Genomic DNA, 24,669 nt, shown 5'->3' on the forward strand with positions numbered 1-24,669 from the left:
CTCAATCTAAAGTCCATCTGCTATATGAACTAAATAATTTCAAAAGGCACTCCAACTCAGAATTTTATAATGGTTTGGGATTCTTGGAAGAATTTTTCTCCTCTAAAAAGGTCACTTTTTAAGAGGTAATTCTTTTTAAAAAAGCATACATATTAAGAAACATGAAAAATAACTCATCTGAATGCTGACATGCCCTTATTCAATTTTTTCATCTTTGCATGCATTTTATACACTTCTAATCAGCCATTTACAAACTTATGGGTTTGGCTACCGTTAATATTAGAACAAAAACATTTTTATAATGCTAATCATTTTTATTATGAAATATTTCAAAATGTTTAAAAATAATGACAATACTCATGTGTTCATCACTGAGACTTAATAAAAATGTTTCACTACTTTTTTTTTTTAAAGAAACTAAATGTTATTTATCAGCTGAAGAGAGTATCTGTCTTGAAATAACTAATTTTAATGGCCATATAACCATGTTCTGAGCAGAGATAAATTCTTTAACCATCTGCTTATTTGCTACTTTATAAATAATGTGGTGATTAACACTTATAAACTCATAACCTTTTTGGAAGTTTGTATTATTTCCTTATAAGAAGTTCCTGGGAATAGCAAATTTGATCAAAGGATATGAATATTTTGAGTATTTATTTACTGGTAAGTTATTTCCCAAAAAATATACATAATGCATTTTATAAACCATCAGCAATGTATGGCAATAGATGTCTCTTTTGCTAATTTAATATCTGTTATGCCAGTTTTAAAAAAAATCACTGAGCAGCAAGCACTAAGGCACACACAGGACAGTCCATTAATTTCCCCTGGGTGTATTTACCTCCAATTATTATTGGAGCTATATTCTATCCTATCAATTACATATATTTTCTCTTGTGAACTTATAATTCACGTTTATCCATTAATTTACTATGATTATTGCTTTTCATATCACTTTTAATAAATTCTCTTTACAGTCCAACACAGTAGCCAGCAGCAACATATGGCTATTTAAGTTAAAATTAACTCAATAAAATAAAAATGTAGCTTTTAGCTCTTCAGTTGCACAGTCACATTTGGGTGCTAAACAGCTATGGCTGGCTAGTGATCACCATATTAGACTGCATATATAGAACATTTTCATCACCACAGAAAGTTTTACTGCTCTAGATGATAAAGTGCCACACACACTGCAAAGTTTGTTTACCAGTTTCTTGTAAGAAGGTTGCTGGATATTACATTCAAACTATTGCTCATGATGGGAAGATACTGTTACAGGATAAATTATATAGTCTAGTTTGCACGAAAAGGTCAACCTCCTTGCAGAATCTTTATAAAAGTGAGCCAAGTTTCTCTTTGGAGGTAGAAAATTACTCCTCTAAGAGACCATTACTAAGGTTTCAATACATTATAATCAATCAATTACATAACTGCAGACTTAGGAGTTATAGGTAAAGTTTGGGCAAAGGTATCTAAAAAGATTTATAGAACAAAACAAGTAATACACATTATACTGAAAATTACATTTTCCCAATTGTCCTTTGACATCAATACACCACTCATTCAAATAAACCTATCTTTAGAAGTAACAACAACAACAAAAGTGACAGAATAGTCTGGAAAGGTTTAGTGGTTAAGAACACGGATTCTGAATTCAGTATACCCAACTTCAAATCCAGCCCTGCCACTGATTACCTATGTGATTCTGGAGAAATGTACTTAATCTATCTCTTTGGGACAATACAGAGCTATTGAAAAGATTAAATGGATTATTTTAAACCACCAGGCATCAGCAAGTTCTCAGTAAGTGTTACACAGTAATAGATTTGAAATACCCCCCCCAAAAAAAAAAAGAAATACCCTTATATCTTGATCTTATTTCTTTAAATTAAATGTGGGTGGACTCTATAATCATCTCTCTGGTTATAAGTATTTAAGGTAAAGCAATAAAAGTTAATACTATTATATATATGTTTTTTTTAAATGGTGCTTTGAGACTTTTTCATACTTTCATATACTTCATGTTGAATTACAACAAAAACAATTATAGGATTGCCCCAGTTTTAACAGAATTAAATACAGCACTTAGAGTAAGCAACACAATGGAGACTGACCGTGTATACTCTCGTTATCTTTTTATCATAACAAAGAACAGATAAAGTAGAATTAAGTTTATTGAAAATCTGATCAAATCTAAAATGATTGGTAACTTATTATGTGAAATTATTGTGGCTGAGAATCGTAAGAAACCTCAATGTATACATCTTCCAGACTCTTAAATGGCTGTTACAGGAAGACAATGAAGGCATTCAGAAAATGGGTTTAACACACACAATGACTAAAACTCAGGGGACCAAACCAGAAGGGAGGGAGGCAACAATAATAGAGATGAAGACTCTCAGAAGAATACAGGAGAGTGCTGGATAAACTATAATACTAATCAAATCTTATATTAATGATGTCAAATATATCAAAAAAACCCTTATGTAAACAAACTGGCATTACTCTATGACTAATGACTAGTTAGAATACTCAGCTACAGATAATGTAATTTAAAAGAGCCTGACACATGGTATTCACTTTAACATATATTTAGTAAATAGATTACTAAATCATGAATTACCAAAACTCCAAGATTCGTCCAAGAAGTAAAAAACAAAAAAGGGTCTACCTTGTCAATAATTGACTGCATATGAGACTTATGAGACTGGTCTCCATAAAGCAAAGAGGACCATTGGTCTGGTGCAATTCGTAAGCCTGCTTCCATAGCAATCTGCACTATCTGGGAGTCATGTTCTCGCCGCAGAGCTTCATAGGTTCTAAACTCTTCTTTCAGTTGCATCAAAGAAGAGTCTTCATCACGTTTGGTGACCTAGTAAGACACACATAATCTCATGAGTCAGGTAAAAAACAAAATGAGTTTATACTTTATATGAACACATATAGAGAACATACAATTTTTAAAATAACAAATTTCTTTTAGCAACAAGAGCAAGATTAAAGTGGAACACAGTTTTGCCTGTGAAACATTTCCCCCCTTCATAGACATAAAAATTTGTGAATAGGTCTTACTGAAAGAATGAATATGGGATAGAGTAAAATCCCAAGGCTGGATAGACCTTAACACACATATAGAATTTAAATCGTATATGTGTGTATATGCATTTTTGAAAAGAAGAAAATACTTGAGAAGGCTGTCTGGCTCAGCCCGTATAGCATGTGACTCTTGGTCTCAAGGCATGAGCGTAAGCCCCACTGGATATGGAGCCTACTTCTTTATATATACAACTATACTCACATATATACACACAAATAAAGCAAAGACTTAAAAAAAAAAAAGGAACATACTCATGCAATTATTCTCAAAATAAAACAAAATGTATGTTTCTTTCTCATAACTATAGATTATTAAACTTGGGCTTGCCTGGCATTAAGCTAGCTGGTACCCCTAACTGAAAGAGCTTCATTCAGATGCTGGTGGGATTCTAAAGATGATTAATCTCTGCTTAATTTTCCAGAGTTTTGCAGTCTGGGCCACCAACAGAAAGTGTAAAATAATGATGATGATAATGTCTATTAATAATTAAAATGACTAACCGTTATTGAGCCCATAGTATGTGCTAGTCAGTGTGTTAACTTATTAACCATCATACTGACATATTAACTCATTTAATTCTCTAAGCTTCTTCAGGTAGGTACCATTTTTGCGATATTGTTACATTTTGAGTCAAGCTGGATTTAGGCCAAAGGCTCAAGAAATAAAAGTAAAATAATTAATTCTAGTCCAGGATCACTTGTATCCTAACATATTTCAGTATATATTATACCCTGTTAACCTTTTATCCCCATAAAGACTTAAATTTCTCTAGTAGAAAATTCCCTTTTTTTTCTTCTACCAAAGAAAAACTACAGCCATGTTATTAGTTAAGACTTCTAGGTCATCCTGATATTATATTTTTAAATGTTTTCCATCTTTATTACAAGAAAGTCTAAAATAAATTGTGTTAGGTAAGTCCATGAAAGACCAAATAGATGAAAAAAAATCAAGAACTAAAGTCACAAAAACAAAATATATTTTGCCACAATTCAAAGGCAAATCAAAAGATGAAATACCTATGTGTATGTATAAAAATATCCTCTCAATATAGGCTAAACCTTACTAAAATGCAGAATGTTTTCTATATGGTATACTAGGGTTCCCTGGACTTGGTTCTCTAAACTCTCTTTTAACTAAAAACAAAGATTTCCAAGAGATGCAATGTCTAAAGCAAGTCCTGGAACTATACTGTACTAAAAAGGAACAGAATTATCCCTGTTTGAAAAAAGTTTTTCAAATGCAAATAAAAGAGATGCTAAAATGATGCAGTTAGAACATATCTATATCGATACATATGGCGACAAGGAAGAATGCAAAATGCCTACCAATGTGAGTTCCACAAAGAAAATGAAATAGGCATGTATTGGTAGATACTTAACAGAAACTCTGCCACAGTGAATAAAATTTAGGGTATGGACCTATTGTGATGAGAGGAAATTAATCTTTTCATGATGGAGATAATGGTACATATTACCAGCAAGAGAAGAAAACAGGTGTATAATGAAAAAAAGGGAAATAATCATGACCCAAGTGAAAAATCATTAGATTTTTACAAATTTCCAGTCTCTTTTCAATTACTATTAATTCTTTTAATTAGGATTGAGAGAGGTTCACTGTGGATATTCTGGGGTTTTTGGACCCCTTATTATTCTTAACAGAGAAGGGGTGGACTTCCCTTTTATTTTTTAAGCTTGCAATATTGAGTCTGTCTGGTACGGTTATTAGAGAACAAGAACTTTGGAAGCAGACATTCTGAAGTGTATTCCAGATTATACTGTACAATCATATTATAATCATTACAACAAATATGAGTTATTTGGTGACAATCTGAACTGGTTGGGAGTTATTTTGGCTAGAGTTTCTGACAGTTCCAAAGGCACCTAAGGCAAGGACAGGGTTGGGTGCAGATTTGGAGTGCACACCTCATTTTCAGTATTCAGTATATATATAATCTGACTCTAGAAAGAAACATAATAATGTGGGCATTTAGTCAGAGCTTTAAAGCTTTTAAAAATTAAATTGGTATGTTTCCCTGTTGATTTTGTGAATCATTCTTTCTCGGAAATGAGAGAATAAACTATAGATTGTAGGATTTTTTAGTTTTTAGTGTCAGATGAGGGGATGTAGAGACCCAGGAATGGCTATTCTTAAAGTTTGTATGAATTTAAAAATTTTTTAGAGGCATGCCTCCCTGGTCCATGAAGTACTAGTTATGTGTGTGTCAGAAGCAAGAAGCCTTGACATTAAGAAGTCAGGAAAACAGGATGAATGATAAATGATACATAGTGAGCACGGATATTTGAAGTAGTGCTGATTCAATTTTGAGATACAAAAGAGTGTGTCCAGCATTACTATATACACTGAAAATGAAATGGCAAATGGAACTCCAGTGCTGTGTATGTGGAATTACAGCAGGAGCAAATAGCAAAATGAAACTTCTTGCTTCAATGACTCTCTGCTCAGACCAATTCTGCCTACAGTATTGGTGGAAAAATAACACAGCATTTTAGCCTCTTCAAATAAAAAATCTGTAAGCCTCAGTTTGATCTATGTTGTGCAAAATCCAAAATACAAAATTTAATAAGATTTAACTTTAATAAAACACCATCTACATTCTTCTTTATCTTTTTTTATATTTTTGAAAAGAAAAAAGATTGTTGAAATTTTCTGAGGGGGCAACTTTATTTAACTCAAAGTATTACTATATAAGTTTGGGGAAAAGACAATGTTTCCTTTTAAGCTGAAATTTAACATTAGTTCATACCTTGAAGCAGGAGGCTCTATAAAGGAGCTGGACAACATGCCCAATGCTAGTTTTAGAGGCTTGAGGAAACCGTGGCTCCAACCTTTGCACCACAAAGAGAACCAATACTTTTCTTGACAAAGCAGAACCATCTTCCAAGGCCAGGAGAACCAGCTTTAGAGCTTCCTCTTGCATTGCTAGGAAAAGTTGGGCAAAACCAAAATTTATCAAAGTGCAAGGATAAGATTAAACTATTTATTAGAAGGGCAATATTCAGTAATTGCTGCAGGTTCCACCACTCAATGAGCAACACAACATAATAACACATATTCACAGTTATACTTTCTAACCATTTTGGGAAAAATTTGTATTATTCTGTATATTTAAGACAGATATAAAAATAATACATTCAAGAAAAACTTCTTTCAAATGAAAACTTTTGACACTGAGAAGTTTTAGAGGCTCTAAAATACTGACATGGAATTACCCAAGCCATGATTGTCAAGTAACATATTTCTTTTTTTTTTTTAAGGTTTTATTTATTTATTTGACAGAGAGAGAGAGCAAGCATAAGCAGGGGAAGCAGGCAGAGGGAGAGGGAGAAGCAGGCCCCTCACTGAGCACAGAGCCCAACATGGGGCATGATTCCAGCACCCTGGGATCATGACCTTAGCCGAAGGCAGAGGCTTAAACCTACTGAGCCACCAGGCACCACAAGTGGGGTATTTCTTGATAACAACAGAATATTGCTAAAAACCAGCCTTTGTACATCACACTTATAGTTCTTACACCATACTCCTAGAATTATTACTATAACAAATATCAAACTTTAATCACATACCTGGTCCAAGGAACTGGCAGCCCCTAGCCCTGACTGCTGCCCAGAGATTGGAGGAGAGCTGCTGGGGGTTCTGGTGCTGAAGAATGAGCTCTGTAACTGTCCGTTCACCTAAAGATCGAGCTGCTCTCATAGCACGAATCCTGCCTTCTTCTTCCACTAGTTGGCAGTGGACCAGAGTCACCAGCTTTCTCTGCATTGGGCGACTCAGAACACTCTGCGTAGTGCTATTCAGACCCACTCCTTTAAAAGAGAGTAAAAAGTTATATATAGATTTACAACGCAGTTTTAGAGTCCACAAAAACTTCCTCTGATGGGTTGACTGACTTATGCATACATGAATAGTTCCAGTTCTACTAGAATGCTTAAATAATAGATAAAATTATATAAAGCCTAATTTGCATGTTAAAAATATACAAAAGCTGTATGTCATGTAAATATACCACTCATTACAACATTAAATATATCATTATTCATCATAGCCATGGAGGAAAAAAGGAAAAAAAGGTTAGACAGCATTAATATTTAGTTTAAGACTCGAATCCTGAGAACATAATAGTTCTGGCATATTATTTCATAATGGTTAATTTTATCTTTCTAATGAAATAACAAGCCATAATGGCAAGGCAGTAAAAATATAAAACATAATAGAAGGGAGGCAACCCAGAGTTGTCAAATGATGGAAAGCCCTTCTGAAACCACTAGTATATTCACACTTTTGTAGCTCATTCAAATGTTTCCAACATCACATAAACTCTAAATTTACCTATTTGATGTGGTTTGTAATGATATTATTTAGTGCTCGTAGGTTTGATTTACAATAAATAAGTTATTTCATTAGCATTCATTTACAGCCCACAATTTTTAAAAAAGAGGTATTTATTTTAGAGAGGAGAGGGAAGGGCACAGGGAAAGGGAGAAACTCAAGTAAACTCTGAGCTGAGTGCAGAGCCCAACATGGGGCTCAATCCCATGACTGACCGTGAGAGATCATGATCTGAGCCATAACCAAGAGTCAGACACTTAACTGACCGTGCCATCCAGGTGCCCCTATAGGCCACATTTTTTATGGTAATAAAAACATCTTTAATAAACATTTGTTTAGCTTCTGATTTACCTCTAGCACTGCTGAGTGGTTTCAGGTACAATGCTAATTCTTCTACACATTTCTTAGCTTCCTCATAATGCTTTGTATCTTCAACCCCACTACACAAAGTAATGGGCTGCTGCTCAGGGACCTTGAGATCAAAAGAAAAGGTCTGTATGAGTACTCATGAATTAAACGTTTTATTGAGTGTATTTTATACACTGCTACTCTAACTGTGGTAACATCAAAGCTCCCACTAAATTTATTGAATTCTTCCAAAAGACTTTTTCTATACTAACACATAAAATTTAATGGATTACTTTGGTTTTGTAATAGCTTTACTGAAATAAAACTTGTATACCATAAGTGACCCATTTAAGACATACAATTCAATGGTTTTTAGTATATTCATAACTGTGCAACCATACCACAATTTCAGAACAGTTTTATCACCCTTCCAAAGAATGCCATAATCTTTTAAGTCCCCTCTCCCATATTTCCTCCTAACTCCCCACCAACCACAGGAAAACACTGATCCATATTTTCTGTCTCTATGGAGTTGCCTATTTTGGACATTTTCCATAAGCAGAATCATAGAATCATACAATCACTTCCAAAGTGGCTATATCATCTTTCAATCTCACCAGCAATAAATGAGTTTCTGTTCATCCACATCCTCACCAGCATTTCTCTGTGTCTGGATTTTAGTTATTCTAATTGATATGTAGCAGAATCTCACTGCTTAAATTTGCAATTCCTTAATGACAAATAATGTTGAGCAACTTTTCATTAATGCATTTGCCATCTGTATGTTTATCGTCTTTGGTAAGGTGTCTATTCAGATCTTTATTGAGTTATGAGTATTTTATATATCCTAGACACAACTTTCTTTCAGATATATGAGTTACAATTATTGTCTTTCATTCTGTGAGTTGTTCTTTCACTCCCTGATGGTGCCCTTTGAAGCACAAAGTTTTAAGTCTTTAGTTCAACTAATCTTTTATTTGTTATGCTTTTCATGTCTTATCTAAAAAAAAAAAAATCCAACCAAACAACAAACAAACCACCTCCTACACTAAGGTCATGAACATTTATGCCTGTATTTTAAGAGTTCTGTAGTTTTAGCTTTTACACATTGCCTTTGGTTCATTTTGAGTTCATTTTTGTGTATGATGTGAGGTAAAGGTCCAAGTTCATTCTTTTGTATTTGGATAGCCAATATTCCCAGCACCATTTGCTGGAAAAACTGTCCTTTTCTCACTGAATTGTCTTGGCAACATTGTCAAAAATCATTTCATATGTGTGGGTTTATTTCTGACCTCTGTTCTATTCCATTGATCTAAATGTCTGTCTTTATACCAGTATCACACTGTCTTGATCACTGTAGCTTTGCAATTTCAAAATCTGGAGTATGATTCCTCCTACTTTGTCCTTTTTCAAGATTGTTTTGGCTATTTCTGGTCCCTTCTGATATGAATTTTAGGATGGTTTTTTTTGTTGTTGTTTCTGCAAAAAGAAAAACCACCACTGGGACTTTGAAAGAGCTTGCATTGAATTCGTAGATTGCTTTGGGTAGTACTATGATCTTAACAATATTAAGTCTGCCAGTTCATGAACATGCAATGCCTACTTGTCTTAGTTTCTTTCAGCAATGTTTTGTAGTTTTCAGTGCATGATTCGTTCACTTCCTTTGCTAAATTTATTCCTAAGTATTTTATTATTTTGACGCTTACTGTAAGTAGATTTGTTTTTTTAATTTCCTTTTGGATTGTTCATTGCTAGTGTATAAAAATGCAACTAATGTGTTGACTTTGTATCCTGCAACTTTGCTTAATTCATTTATAAACTCTAATAGCTTTTTAAAGGAAATCTTTAAAGGTAAAATAGTGGCTACTATACATTAAAATGCACTATCCTTGTTCCTCAAAATGTTAAAAGTAGAACTACCCTGTGATCTGGCAAATGTACTATTAGGTATTTACCCAAAGGATACAAAAACACAAATTCGAAGGGCTCCATGCACCCCAATGTTTATAGCAGCAATATCAATATAATAGCCAAACTGTGGAGAGAGCCCAAATGTCCATTGACTGATGAATGGATAAAGATGTGGTGTGTGTGTGTGTGTGTGTGTGTGTGTGTGTGTGTATAACAATATTACTCAGCCATCAAAACAAATGAAATCTTGCCATTTGCAATGACATGGATGGAACTAGAATATGCTGTGCTAAGTAAAATAAGTCAGTCAGAGACAGACAAATACCATATGATCTCACTTATACATGGAATTTAAGAAACAAAACAGATGAACACATGGGAAGGGGGAAAAGAAAAAAGGAAAGAGGAAAACAAGCCATAAGGACTCTTAAAGATAGAAAACAAACTAAGGGTTGATGGAGGGACATAGGGTAGGGATGGGCTAGATGGGTGATGGGTATTAAGAAGGGCATTTGTTATGATGAGCAGCAGGTGTTGTAAATAAGTAATGAATCACTGAATTATACTCCAGAAACCAATATTGTACTGTATGTTAACTACCTAAAATTTAAACTTAAAAAAATAATAAAATAAAATGCCCCATACTCAAATATCATTAACATTAGTTGTTTCAGTTAAGATATAACAAGGTCTTACTCATTTTATGGAAAGTTAGTTCCTCTTTAGACAATTTAATGAAAAAAAGCAACCTTTGGTTATTTGCTATTAAAACAGTGTATTTCTAAAATTATCCTTAATGAGTCTATTTAAATGTTTCCCAAAATGTCACAGTGGGATTTTCAAAATTAAGAGACTTGATTATGAAATGAAAAATTCAGTACAAGAAGCAAAAAAGGATCAATTGCACTTTCCCTTTTGACAAATATTTTGTAGTACTGGTGACATCACGAGTTTTTTTTTTTTTTTTAAGATTTATTTATTTATTTATTCATGATAGAGAGACACAGGCAGAGGGAGAAGCAGGCTCCATGGCAGGCGCCCGACGCAGAACTCGATCCTGGGACTCCAGGATAGCGCCCTGGGCCAAAGGCAGGCGCCAAACCACTGAGCCACCCAGGGATCCCCAAGAGAGGTTTATAGATAAGTTTTCCTTTTGAATATGCTGTTCTAGAACTGTTCTCTTCATCTCCAACATATATAATATTAACCTTCCTACATTTTAGCAGCTTATATCAAGACTGATCTAGAGAACATTAATGGGGCCAGATCCGAAGTTCTAGTATATTTATTCAGAAAATGATTTATGGTAAATACATGGCATTTCAGACTCACTATGCAAATTTAGTAAAGGATTACTTAAGTAAATCATATCTAGCTTTCAAAAACCTGCATTTCAAAAAAAAAAAAAACCTGCATTTCTTGGCTTTGTGATATCTTCTGAATATATTACTAACAACTAGATTCAAGAATACAGACATAAAATTTCAGAGTATTACCATCAGAATTGCTAGACTTTTACATTTAGGTACCAGGGGATATTTGCTCCTATTCTAGAAAAATGGTTCCCAAAGGTTACGCTCTACAGTTCTTGTCACTGTCCTTATCTTTCATTTCAGTTAGTGTCTACTAAGTAAAATTGTCTGAAGTAGCTTCACTTTTCCTATTAAGTAAAATACAATCATTTTAGGAGTAATATTTTCCTCAATATTAATTAAGAGGTCCTTCTGACTTACCCTCTTAGGTTTCTCTAGTGATCTGAACCACTAAGACTGTTGAGAAAGGCTGACCACCAAGATTAAATGGCTGTTACTGTGTTATGACTGAAAATCCTACACTGCCACAGTATATCTCTCAACACACTGACATGAAGGATTTACATAGTACTGAATAGAATTTTATCTAATTAAATAGAAGGCAACATTGCTCAATTTTTATTCAACAGGTTTCTCTTAGAAGGAAAACACACTCAGAAATTTAAAAGAATAATAAGTCATTCATCTTACCTGAGCACCTACTAGCTGTAGCAATGCTGAGTTCACGGGGAGGAGCTCAATATCTGTATTGATAGTGGTCTGGTCAAATGGGCAAGCCTTGCGGTGGAGTTTATTCAGGCACATCTTGCAGACAGTATGACCACAACCCAAACTGATGGGCTTTCGAATTGTTTCATCGAAAGTCTGAGTGCAAATTGGGCAGGAGAGGAAATCCGTCCATTGTGGAGCTTGTACAGGCATTGTTACTAGAGTTATATAATTCACTAACACACACACAAAATAATCTAAAGCAAAGATTCCACTGGAATCAAAATCTTTGAAAAAAGTTTTTTTTTTTTTTAAATATCTTCTGTAGATACAGTCAGCACATAGTGTGAAATATAACCTGGAAAACAAAAAAAGAAAAAAAATTAGTGTGTCTTCCTTTTCAATTAAACTATGCATCCACACTCTACTACTTACAACCTTTTATACCCCATTTATAACACTACAGTACACCGTTTTACACTTTTATAAAATTAGAGCCTTAACAAAACATCGTCTCATCCCCTTACTGAAGAGATGGGGAGTGGACCCCAGGAAGGAAATTACTTGCCCCAGGTAACAAATGAAGTTAGTAATAAAGTTAAATCCAGTATCTAAGTCTCTAAAGTTTATTGAAGTCTAGAATTATATTGAAGAATTAGCCTTTTTAAGGTTAAGAATATTATTTCTTATTTAAACATCAGTTACATCAATCTGTTCAGCTGTGAAAATTTAACAAGCTCTACACTGATATATATGCTTCTGTGTATGTTCCACCTCAATAAAGTTTTTAAAAATTGGCCTGAAGTAAAAACATTAAAATATTTTTTCATCAAAGTAGGTATGGGTAATGAGATAAAGAGTCTGTGGGCTTTTTTAAAGTCTGTTTTTAAGGGTCTTAGATATTGTTAAGAATTTTATTTGCAGATAGTTATCTTTAAACCTCTGATATGGCCTGTACTTGTTGCTACTGTGCGTTGTGTTAGAACAAATGCACAGTTAAAATTATTTACTTCAAAGATTTTTTAAATCCCCAAATTTATGACTGAGAAAATAATTATAATTCAAATTAAATGAAATTTAATTGCCTATCCTGTTTTTGGCTGAGGATAAAAGTCAAATTGTAAAACTCATCACCTATATCTAAAAGAAATTCTTCTTATATACAAAAGTCAACCTAAAACTTCCAAAATATATCTTAAACAATACAATTTATACTATCTCTAACTGTAGCTTCTAAAAATGAGAATTGATGCACAGAACAATAAAGTAACAGTCTTACAAGGTTCTTCAAGATTTGATTATGCTCAAGAGAGACCAAAGATGAAAAAATTATTTAAGCTGTAATTAACTAGGAAAATAAATCATCTATATACTTTACTTTTTGAGCATTACATTTAATTCTTGTTTTATTGAAATAACTCAATCTTAAATGCAAGCCTATTATTGATGAGAGAGCAGTTTCCATTAGGTATGCTAACAATGTATCTGTTCGCTCAACAAATATTTACTAAGCACTACTTATGTGCCAGACTGAATTGTTAGCGAAACAGCATAGTCATAATATCTGCCTTCTGAGTAATCTTAGCTTTGTTTGGGTTTTTGCAAAGTGTGCTGTAAGATAAATGGATTTAACCAAGTTAATTTCATGTTCAGGATCTAAAATTAAAGTTATCTGCATGTGTTGTTAAAATGGCCCCGGCAATAACAAGAATGAGTAAATAAAGAAACTGCTAGAAATCAAAATCTTTTGATTTCCATAATGTTTTAAAAATAAATACTTCTACTAAAATGGATTTAATCAAGTAGATTATGAATAACTACAAGTATATCTATATTATTTTTTAAGATTTTATTTATTTATTCATGGAGACAGAGAGAGTGAGGCAGAGACATAGAGAGAGGGGAGAAGCAGGCTCCATGCAGGGAGCCTGACGGGGGACTCAATCCCGGGTCTCCAGAATCACGCCCTGGGCTGAAGGCTGCACTAAACCACTGAGCCACTTGGGCTGCCCAGTATATTTATATTAAATTATTACTATTTAACATATTGAAACTCTCATCTAGAATGGTAAAAAAGAGAATACAGTATCTAATTACTCTATTCAACTGCAGACTCAAATGCTACATTTGTGTATGGGGTTAAAGAATGCTCCAAAAGAAAAAAAATTTTTAGAAGATAGAATATTCAGAAAAGGAACTGGTATCAGTCATAAACTGCTTTTTGAGCTTGATTAAATCAATAAAATATCACCCACATGAACTTTTCTATAGATTAGCATGGCAATTTATATCAATGCCTGTGGATAATCTGATCTTGTATTAATCTCTGTAGAGTTTAATGGTTCCCTTTTATTAGTATGACATTGTAGACAACTTAAAATTTGTTAAGTATAAAAGTAGAGATAAAACTCAGCACTTTAGTCTCTCCAACACTTTATACAAGTGCCAAAGGGCACAAAACGTGTTTTATTGTATATAATTATAATTTTATTATTTACAAAGCTATGTGCCACATACGCCTTATATAGAGGACTTATAAAAGGCAGGTAATTACCGTTATCCCACTTTACAGATTTGAGAAACGGAGGTTTAGAGAGGCTGACTAAGGTAAGAAGAAATAGAACTAAGATATTAACTCAGATATATTGGCACAAAATCCAAACTCTTAACCATATTAAGATTAAAGGTTAAATATAAAGGAACTATTTGTGACTTCATTCAAAAACCAATGTCACAAAGCTGCCCTAACAGCTACTGACTTCATAGCAATTCTGCTAAACTTAACTGCCAAATCTAATGGTCAGGTCACTGTTCTAATCTCATTTGTCTTCTCAGTAAGATATGAAACAGACAATTACTAACTCCCTGCTTCTTGAAAGTGTGCATGAACCACATTCCCCTCATCCTTTCCAATTTATGTATTTGACCTCCTAAATTCTTCTAAATGCTAGAATCATCAGATCTCCATTTTGAGTTTCTCTTTCTTATCATACTTCAGCTAAAATCCCGAAACAGCCTTCTGATTTAGAACAAAGTCTGGATTTCATATTCTGGTTTACAAATTCCTAAATGATAATACCTGTAATTCTACTCTAACTTTATTTTCTAATACTTATCCTCACCACCCCAGTACTGTCCAGCTCCTCAAATGAAGCTTATTCCCACTTTAGTATGTTACTACAAGCTATTCTATCTAATCTTTGAACTGGAAACCACTCTTTATCACTTAGATGCCACCAAAAATGTCAAGTCCTCCCTGACCACTCAAAACTCTAAATCACTCTAGTCCATCACTATATTTAAATTCTCTATAAAGCATTCCCATCATCTATAAGTAGCATTTTCTTTCTTATATTTTTATCTGCTTACTCAATATCTATATTCTATATGAATACAGACTCCACAAGAACTGAGACCTCATCTGTCTTGTTCACTATGAAAGCTATAGCTCCCCACAATTTAGGAATACTAAAAATTTTGCATAATTTCAGAGAGTTCATAGATCTGTGGAAATCTATTCAGAAATCTCTACGGTACCTAAAAACTCTACATTAAGAAATTCTCATCTATATTATTCCTTAATGATTCATAAAATTACAAGTAAATATTTGAGATTTATTACATGTCAGACATTGCAATATGGATAACAGGTAGAAAATATGGTCAACATCAGTTTTACATATTTGAAAACTCATGACTCTCCTACCTGATTTCAGATCTGTGCTGCCATTACAAATTTTCCAAATTATCCTGTTGTAACAAGAATTGTTTAAAATAGAATCATAAAATTTTACTGGTAAAAGACCCTTAGAGATCATCTGGTTCTAGCCTAATTTTTCAAGATGAGCTAATATTTACTTATGTCCCCATTAGTAGCAAGTATTATTAAACTTTTTCAAACAACTCTTTTCATCTTAAAACCCAAAGAATTTGAAATAATTTTCCTTCTTTTTTCAGAAAAAATAACATTCAGAGAACTCTAAGTCACACGGGTAGTAACGGGCAAAGTCAGTACACAACCACCTCAGGTCAGGACTTGACACACTAAAGCCCATGTGCACTTTCCACTGCACCAATTTGACATGGAGAAGACCAAAAGGCAAAACAAGTAAAATAGTTACAAAGTCATGCAGCTTGATAATGGCAGAGCTAGGATTAGAAACCAAGTTTCCTAACTCCTAGTTTTAGCATCCCCTGCACCCTCCACCGGATTGCCTTGCATAGAAACCTACTACCAAACACCTGATTTTTATAATACTCTTGCTTAGGGATCCCTGGGTGGCGCAGCAGTTTGGCGCCTGCCTTTGGCCTAGGGTGCGATCCTGGAGACCCGGGATCGAATCCCACGTCGGGCTCTTGGTGCATGGAGCCTGCTTCTCCCTCTGCCTATGTCTCTGCCTCTCTCTCTCTGTGTGACTATCATAAATAAATAAAAAATTAAAAAAAATACTCTTGCTTACTAAAACCATGGTTAACAATATTTGGCTTGGATCAAGGCATCCATTAATCTTTAATATGTAAAAGTATTTATATATACATGCTCATTCTTCTAGGAATAAGATCCGTGACTTTTATCAGATTCTCAAAGGTTTTATTTGGAGAGGAAGGGAAAGAGAAGATAAGAATCACAGACTCAGTGAAATAAAGTAACTGGTAAAAACATAAGAAAAAAAAAGGAATAAAAATTTATATTCCTCTGTATTTGCACCACAGTCTCAACAGACTACAACTCTTGGAAATTTTTAAAAAGTGATATTTGCAGGCATCATTTTTTTTTTAATATGGTTACACTGGAGTATCTCCCTCTCATTCCTATCTCCCATCCCTCTAGTCTTCATTTTCATCCCACCTCCACAGGCAAACCATAGCTATTATTCTCTCTTCAGTTTCTTTATTCATTTGTCAAATATATGTTATTAATTGGAAAGAAAGCATTTTTTTTTAATTTTTATTTATTTATGTCAGTCACACACACACACACACACACAGAGAGAGAGAGAGAGAGAGAGAGAGAGAGAGAGAGAGAGAGAGGCAGAGACATAGGCAGAGGGAGAAGCAGGCTCCATGCACCGGGAGCCTGATGTGGGATTCGATCCCGGGTCTCCAGGATCACGCCCTGGGCCAAAGGCTGCGCCACCCAGGGATCCCGGAAAGAAAGCATTTTAAATGCTGTTATTTACAACTTTTTTTATTAAACCAGTTTTTCTTAGAAATTATACCTAGAAATCTTTCTCCATTCCCAGTAAAAGTTAAATATTCCATTACTTGCAAAAAAAAAAATGTTTTATTGGTCTTTACTATGTGCCCAGGAGTGGGGCTAAAAATTAGTCCACAGGCAAGTCATTCCAAGTCTGCATAGACCTTACATTGTTTCCTTCGTTATCTAATCTATTTGAACAATAATGATACAAAGTAAATACATGACTCCAAGGCATGGTAAATGATATTAAAGTAAAGGTAAAGGACAGGGAGATTTAAGTACATATAACAGAGATAATCTAAACAAATTGGGATGGGGTTGTATGGGGCATTGCTTTCCTGAGGAAATGATATTTATGGTAATATTTTAAAGATGAAGAATAAATGTTACGGGAAAAATAATGCATAAAATGTGTGCACCCATTCTAGGTAAGGAAAAGTATAACGACAGGCTCTGAGACTATAGAATATACTACCATTAGGGAACTAGAAAAAAACAACAGGGAAATGAAAAACAAAAACAGAAGGCAAAGAGAACGAAAGAGAAATATGCATGAGATGAGATGAAAGAATCAGTAAGGACCAAATAATACATGATCTCTTATCTACTATTATTGTGTGTGGTCATAATGTGAAGACTACACAAAAGGGCACTAAAAGAGGCAGGAAGGATCCCACTTCATTGTTTTTAATACTCCCCAATCTGCATTCTATTTTTACCAATCCTCATCCACTGAGATCTCCTTCAAGGCCCAAATTGGAAGGAGAATCTAACAATACTATGGGATTTCTCTCTCATTTAATAAAGTAAATAATGTTATACCACCATCATGCCTTTTAGAAAACTTGATACGTAAAAATTCTAATACAGCAAAGAAACAGATTACACTGAATTTCATATTACAGAAAAATAATCTACCAATGTATTCATAACAGAATTCTTTTATTTTTTTAAGGTTTTATTTATTTATTCATGAGAGACACAGAGAGAGGCAGAGACACAGGCAGAGGGAAAAGCAAGTTCCATGCGGGGAGCCCTATGTGGGACCGGGATCACGCCCTGAGCTAAAGGCGGATGCTCAACCACTGAGCCACCCAGGCATCCATAATAGAATTCTTTTAAAAGAAAGGCTGGAAATCTCTGTAATTGAGACAAATTAAAAATATTGTGTTTCAAATAGGGGAATGGCTAGATAAACAGAGTATCCCTATACTATGGAAACAGATGCAGTTATTAAAAGAGAAATTTATGCACTGGAAATGGAAAGGGATCCAAGATATATCAAGCAAAACAAAACAAAATGATACCTGTATATAGTATCATTTGTGTTGGAGAAAAATATCCTATATATTAGTCTTGGTATTGATGGATGTAAATGGATGGAAGAAAAAAGTCTGGAAAGACATCTAACAAACTTAGCAGTTACACAATTGGACAACTAATAAAATGTATATAATCATTAATTATATAAGTGCAAATAAACTTGAAAGAACAAAAAGAGAAGCTAACTATATCTGGAATACAACTCAGCCTATTTCCAAGATAAATTACAGTAAAATTAAAACATTTTTCCTTATTGCATTGACCATTTTACACTTACGGATATCCAAATAATCAAAACTTAGGAGTTCTTTTCAAAATTTATTAAAAGCCCTTTTATAACTTCTCTATAAATTACCTCGTTCAAAGAACTAGCACAAGTTTAATTTTATTTTTCATTTCATCTCACTTAACCTAGTAAAATGAGGTACAGTTGCTAATCTTACATTTTTTTAAAAAGATTTATTTATTCATGAGAGACACAGAGAGAGGCAGACACAGGCAGAGAGAGAGAAGCAGGCTCCATGCAGGGAGCCCGATGTAGGACCCAATCCCGGGACCCCAGAATCACACCCTGGGCTGAAGGCCGCACTAAACCGCTGAGCCACCGGGGCTGCCCTAATCTCTTACATTTTCTAGTAAAGTAGTTCCTAGAGACAACTATAACAAACTCGACAGAATAAACATACAGAACCAGCATCAGGTTCTTCACTGAAAATAAAAGCATTCTTTTGATCAGAAAGATATATATGAAGAGACCAAAGGGAAAACAGTATTTTAAAAGCATGACTTTGCTTGGGAAATTTGAGGATTACAAATAATAACTCAGTCTTTGATGATTCTATTTCAGGAATATAAAATCATAAAGCAAATGTCATTGTAGTTGTTAGATCTAAGAACAATTTCTACTTCCTCATTCTTTAAACATCTTTCTCCAAAGGCATCTTTCTAAACATTCTCCAAGCTTTCTCAAAGACAGATGTTTATATCATCTTCAACCACAAAATACATCTAAACCACATAGAACATATGGCTTAGCGAATCTAATAAACATCCTTTCAGTCAAGAGTAAATATATGAAATAAAATTACTAAAACACCAAATACCAACATCCAGATTCTTTTTTTTTTTTTTTTTTTAAGATTTTATTTATTTATTCATGAGAGACACAGAGAGGCAGAGACAGGCAGAGGAAGAAAACAGGCTCCCCACAGAGAGCCCTATGCAGGGCTAGATCCTGGGACTCACAGATCACGCTCAACCACTGAGCCACCCAGGTGTCCCCCTCTTTATTTCTAACAAAATCCAAAGGAGAGGCTGCTGCTCAATGATGAGACCAATGGTTAACTTCCTATTGGTTAAAACAAGGCCTACTCCCCTATGTAAATGGCAATTAGTGATTTTACTGATACTAAGTTGATAACACAGAACATACAACAATTATATAGCAATCAGTCCACCTTGAAGAAGGCCCAAATTTTAAAATATCATATAACTTCCCCCAAAACATGCACATTTCTACAGCAGAATTAGTGCTCTTGGCTACTACAAACAAAATCATGATAGGATACATAAAAGAGCTTGGTTTTCTAAAAGGTAAGGCTTTATGCAAGTGTTTTCACATTCTTTTCTTATTTAAATGTATACCATAAATCTAAACAAAATAAACTACCACCAGTCACCAACAACTGTTAAATGCCAGCACCTTCTGTGCTCTATATACAGTATCAAATTAATTAAATGTTCACAGCAATGCTGTAATACAATTATCTTCATTTTAATGATAAAGAAACCAAAGTACAGAGAAGTACCCAAAGACACAAAGCTAGCAAGTGGCAGGACTATGATTCAAACTTAGCCAGCCTAACTACCAAGCTAGTACTTTTAAATACTATAATTTGTGCCATCTTATAGAGAGTTAATATAGTCATTAAGGTAGGGGAACTTTTAAGGGTGATGGAAATGTTCTAAAATTGGATTATCTTGATAACTGCACAATTCAGCAAATTCTCTAAAATTCATTGAATTACACACTTAAAATAAGTGAATTTTACACTATGTAAAGTATACTTCAATAAAACCATTAAAATCACCATTAAAGGCTTTTAAATGGTCTTAATTTTCAAATTTTTAAGTATAATAATTTAAAAACATAAAGACACCTTCAGATTTGTTCTATGAATGCAGCAATAGTCCTATTAAAAGCTAAATTACACTGCTTTGAAGATGTCATTTAAATATATTAAAACTGACATTCAAAAAAGTGTTAAAATTGTAGTATCATCTCCTTTATATGGGTTCATTTAAACTGCCTCTGATTTAGAGGGAGAAACACAGAAATAAAATTCATCAAGTATCTAGTCTGGGCCAGTCACTGCTCTGAGGCATTTTTTATGCCCATTTTATAGGCAATGCTTGAGCTTCAACAGCATTAAATAACTTGCCTAAAGCTAATAAATTGTGGACTGAGACCACAGTTCAGCTCTTAAGTGAATCTGAAGTATAAATTGTCCTGAGAAAGATATATTAAATAAAACCTTATTGTCTATAAGAACAAAATCTTGGATCTCCTCTCAGCCTGCCCTATGAGAGGAGTTTAATCCTTTATTCTTGGTCTTAATTTAATTTTCCATCCTCTGGAACATTTCCATAGCAACCAACGGGGCAGTATCAGAACATTTTTAACCAACTTGAAAAATGAAGCTAAAAAGAGGAAATCAAAACAAAAAGGAAAATCAATAATAACTTATTATAACACTTTTCAGTGTTACAATTCTCAGCAAAGTATCAATTAACTTACAGATGAAATACCAGGCTGAGATTTCTGAGGAACCTCAAGGTTTTTTTGGCAAAAATACCCTGTGAAGAAAGATCTAATTTTGATTGTAAAAATCTCTCTTTCCAAAATATGTGAATTTGTAACCCTATATTGTACACAGCATTCTAGATATAACTGATATAATTTATATAGTAATGTTAGTACAAATGGACAAATACTTGGGACAGGTATAAAAAGAATGGCTTCTGATTTAGAGGGGGGAAGCCTGAAAGATACAACTTAACACAGAAGGGTTGAGAAAGCAGCAAAGGATTCATTTAGCTGCCTTACTTTCCCAGTGTTCAGAAAGACAAAAAGAAACATTTCTATCTGAAAGTTAATGCCAAATTTAGAAGAAACAGTAAGGAAAGATAAAACCATTCATGGGGAAGCTGTGTGACCTGAAGTTTAAAATAATACTTTCTATAAAGTGAACGACAACTTCCAACTTTGTGTACAGTTTCAAGTTCCAGGTTTCTATCCTACATAAGGTTATGCATTGTGTGTAAATGTGCTATACTGAAAAGGACATCACCAGTTATTAAGAGGTGGTAGAAAAGCGTCATCTTGAAAATATCTGTGAGGTAACAAGCAGGGAAAACTTACCCATAGTAGCAAATAGCCAAAGGTTATTGTATTTTTTTCAGCTTTTCATTAGGATTGAGATGTATTACATACAGTATTCTGCTGTATATTACACAGATCGAATTCAACATATTCAATGTATTCCAAACATGAACACAACAAGAACTAATAACCAAAATCAGGTATATTTTGGATTACGCTACACATTTTAGTTGATCTGTTATCTTGTCCACTGCTTTCAAACTAAATGCAAATTTCTGATATTGGTTGCTTTCTTTGTAAAAATTGATGTCTCCTTAATTTGGCCTCCTTTCTAAAACATAAAGGTAACTCAGTCCCCACACAAAAATATCCATGAATGATTTTTAGCGCCTAGGCCAAATATTTTAACCAGACTTTAGTTTTTCAGATCGTGTTTTGAAATCTCTCCTGCTGCTACAATAATGGCTCCTTTTGAGAACAGGAAGTTTGTTCCTCCAGTCTGCACAAGTTATTTCCAGACACAATGACAAATCTGATTAGCAAGTACTCAGTAATCTTGAATGTAGGGGTAAAAGCTCAGAAGGAAAAGAAAATCTAACTTGTCCCCCATAAATTCATTATTTCAGACTGTTAATTACAATGAAATTGAGACATTTTGAGGGGCAGCACTAATAATTCTTTTCTTCAACCTATCCCTTACTAGTTCTTTCCTACCAGCATGCTTAAATCCTTATTCAAAGAAGCTTTAAAAAAACCCCACATTTCTAACTCCAACCTGTCTCAGACCTTTAGTTAAAAAAAAAAAAAAAAAAAAACCTGGGGCAGCTGGCTAATTCAGTTGGTGGAACTGAGACTCTTGATCTCATCAGTCATGAGTTCAAGCCCCACGATGGGCATAACATTTTTTTTTATTTTATTTATTTATTTAGATTTTTATTTATTTTATGATAGTCACACAGAGAGAGAGAAAGAGGCAGAGACATAGGCAGAGGGACAAGCAGGCTCCATGCACCGGGAGCCCGACGTCGGATTCGATCCGGGGTCTCCAGAATCGCGCCCTGGGCCAAAGGCAGGCGCCAAACTGTTGCGCCACCCAGGGATCCCTTATTTTTTTTTTAAAGTCATTAAATCCCTGTCCTTGTTTTCTTCCTAGGCTCTATTCTTTACTTGTAACCTTACCTTTCAGTTTTAAAACTACCACTCTACTCCAACCACTATGTTGAAACAACTCTTTAACAAGCACATCAACAACCTTCTTTTGAAATTCAACAGTTAAATCTCAGTAATTATCTTTTCTTGATATAGCATTTAATAATGTTGACCAGTTATTCTTGCAAATGCTGCCCTTCAGGTTTCTATAATGGCATACTGTCCAGATATTCCAATAATGGCAGGCCACTCCTGTGTGTCTGTTGAGGGCTATTCCTTCTCTGCCCATCTCTGGAATGTATGTGGTTTTCAGAATTCCTTTCTCAAATTCTTTCCTTCAAAAAATGGCCCTGAGAGATTTTGTGTATTTTTCAGCTTTCAAATACCAACTACAATGCTGATGATTTTCCAAATTTGTATCTCAGGTCAGACTTCTCTTCTGAATGCCAGGCAGGGCCATACAATCAGTAGGCTATTAGCCATCCATGTCTAACTAGTATCTCAAATAATTTCAACCTTACCAAAAACCTTTTGTTCCTCATGTCAATGACTGAGTCACTTATCCATTGACAGAAACATGGGGAATCATCACTGACTTCCCTTTTCCCCAAACCCTTCTCCCTCAACTAATCAGTCACCATATCCTACCATTTTATTTTTTAATGTTTCTTGAAACACCTTCCTACTCATTCCCAATACCTAAGTTTAGGTTAGCAACATCTCTTATCAATATTACTAGATTTCTTAACTATGGTACCCCTGTTAATAGTATTCTCAGTAAAGCAAAGTTAGGCTATAACTAGACTAAGTTCCTTAAAATCAGAGAAATTTTGTTTTGTCTTCTCTCTTGCTATTTTCTCTATGGTTTTAATACAGAAAATGTCAGCCAATATACATCAGTAAACCTATCAAGCTGGAGTATTTGTTTTCCCCAATATAAAGCCAACTGAGCTGATGGAAAGCTGGCTGCTAGGGAAGAAACTTAGGGCCTTAACATTCAGAAGTATGCACAGGTCAACAAAGATTTGTAGGACTTGAATAACAACACTATGAACCAACTAGACCTTAAGGACATCCAGAGAATACCTAATAAAAGCAGAATCCTTTTCTTTCTTTTTCTTTCTTTCTTTCTTTCTTTCTTTCTTTCTTTCTTTCTTTTTCTTTCTTTTCTTTCTTTCTTCCTCCCTTCCTTCCTTCTTCCTTCCTTTCTTCCTTTTTTAGATTTTATTTATTTAGTCATGAGAGAAAGAGAGTCAGAGACATAGGCAGAGGGAGAAGCAGACTCTGCGGAAAGCCTGATGTGGGACTTGATCCCAGGAATCCGGTATCATGCTTTGAGCCAAAGGCAGACACTCAACCACTGAGCCACCCAGTTACCCTGCAGAATTCTTTTCAAGTACATATGGAACATTCTTTGATAGACCACACGGTAGATCATAGAACAAGTGTCAATACATTTAAGCGGACTGAAATCACAAAAGTTATATTCTCTGAACACAATGGAATGAAATTACAAACCGTAACAGAAAGAACTTTGGGGAACTCACAAATAGAAAAATTAACATACTCCTAAATAACCAAGAAGTCAAATAAGAAATCAAAAGGGAAATTAGAAAATATTTTGAGATGAATGGAAATGAAAACATACCATACAAAAACTTTTAAGATGCAACTACAGCAAGGTTTAGAGAGAATTTTACAACTTTAAATGCCTATATTAAAAAAGAAGAGGGGGGGTGCCTGGGTGGCTCAGTCTGTTGTGTCTGCCTTTGGCTCAGGTCATGATCTCAGCGTCCTGGGATCAAGCCAGTGTAGGGGTCCCCACTTAGGAGTCTGGTTGTCCCTCTCTCCCTCTCCCTCCCTCTGCTCATGCTCTCTCGTTCTCAAA

General features: G+C 34.3%; 1 protein-coding gene across 7 annotated transcripts in view; it reads right to left on the reverse strand.

Annotated features, from left to right (window-relative positions):
* Positions 1-24,669, reverse strand: part of RC3H1 (ring finger and CCCH-type domains 1) — an 81,125-nt gene that overhangs the window by 34,850 nt on the left and 21,606 nt on the right. For all 7 annotated transcript variants that reach the window (XM_055319094.1, XM_055319093.1, XM_055319092.1 and 4 more), the window contains exons 2-6: positions 11,710-12,085; positions 7,799-7,919; positions 6,685-6,924; positions 5,865-6,040; positions 2,675-2,875 (exon numbers count right to left, since the gene is read on the reverse strand). In XM_055319094.1, the coding sequence (XP_055175069.1) occupies positions 2,675-2,875; positions 5,865-6,040; positions 6,685-6,924; positions 7,799-7,919; positions 11,710-11,940 (969 nt within the window). In that variant the 5' untranslated portion in view covers positions 11,941-12,085. The remainder of the gene's footprint in view (positions 1-2,674; positions 2,876-5,864; positions 6,041-6,684; positions 6,925-7,798; positions 7,920-11,709; positions 12,086-24,669) is intronic.

The sequence above is a fragment of the Nyctereutes procyonoides genome, unplaced genomic scaffold, assembly GCF_905146905.1.
Source record: "Nyctereutes procyonoides isolate TBG_1078 unplaced genomic scaffold, NYPRO_anot_genome, whole genome shotgun sequence".
NCBI lineage: Eukaryota > Metazoa > Chordata > Mammalia > Carnivora > Canidae > Nyctereutes > Nyctereutes procyonoides.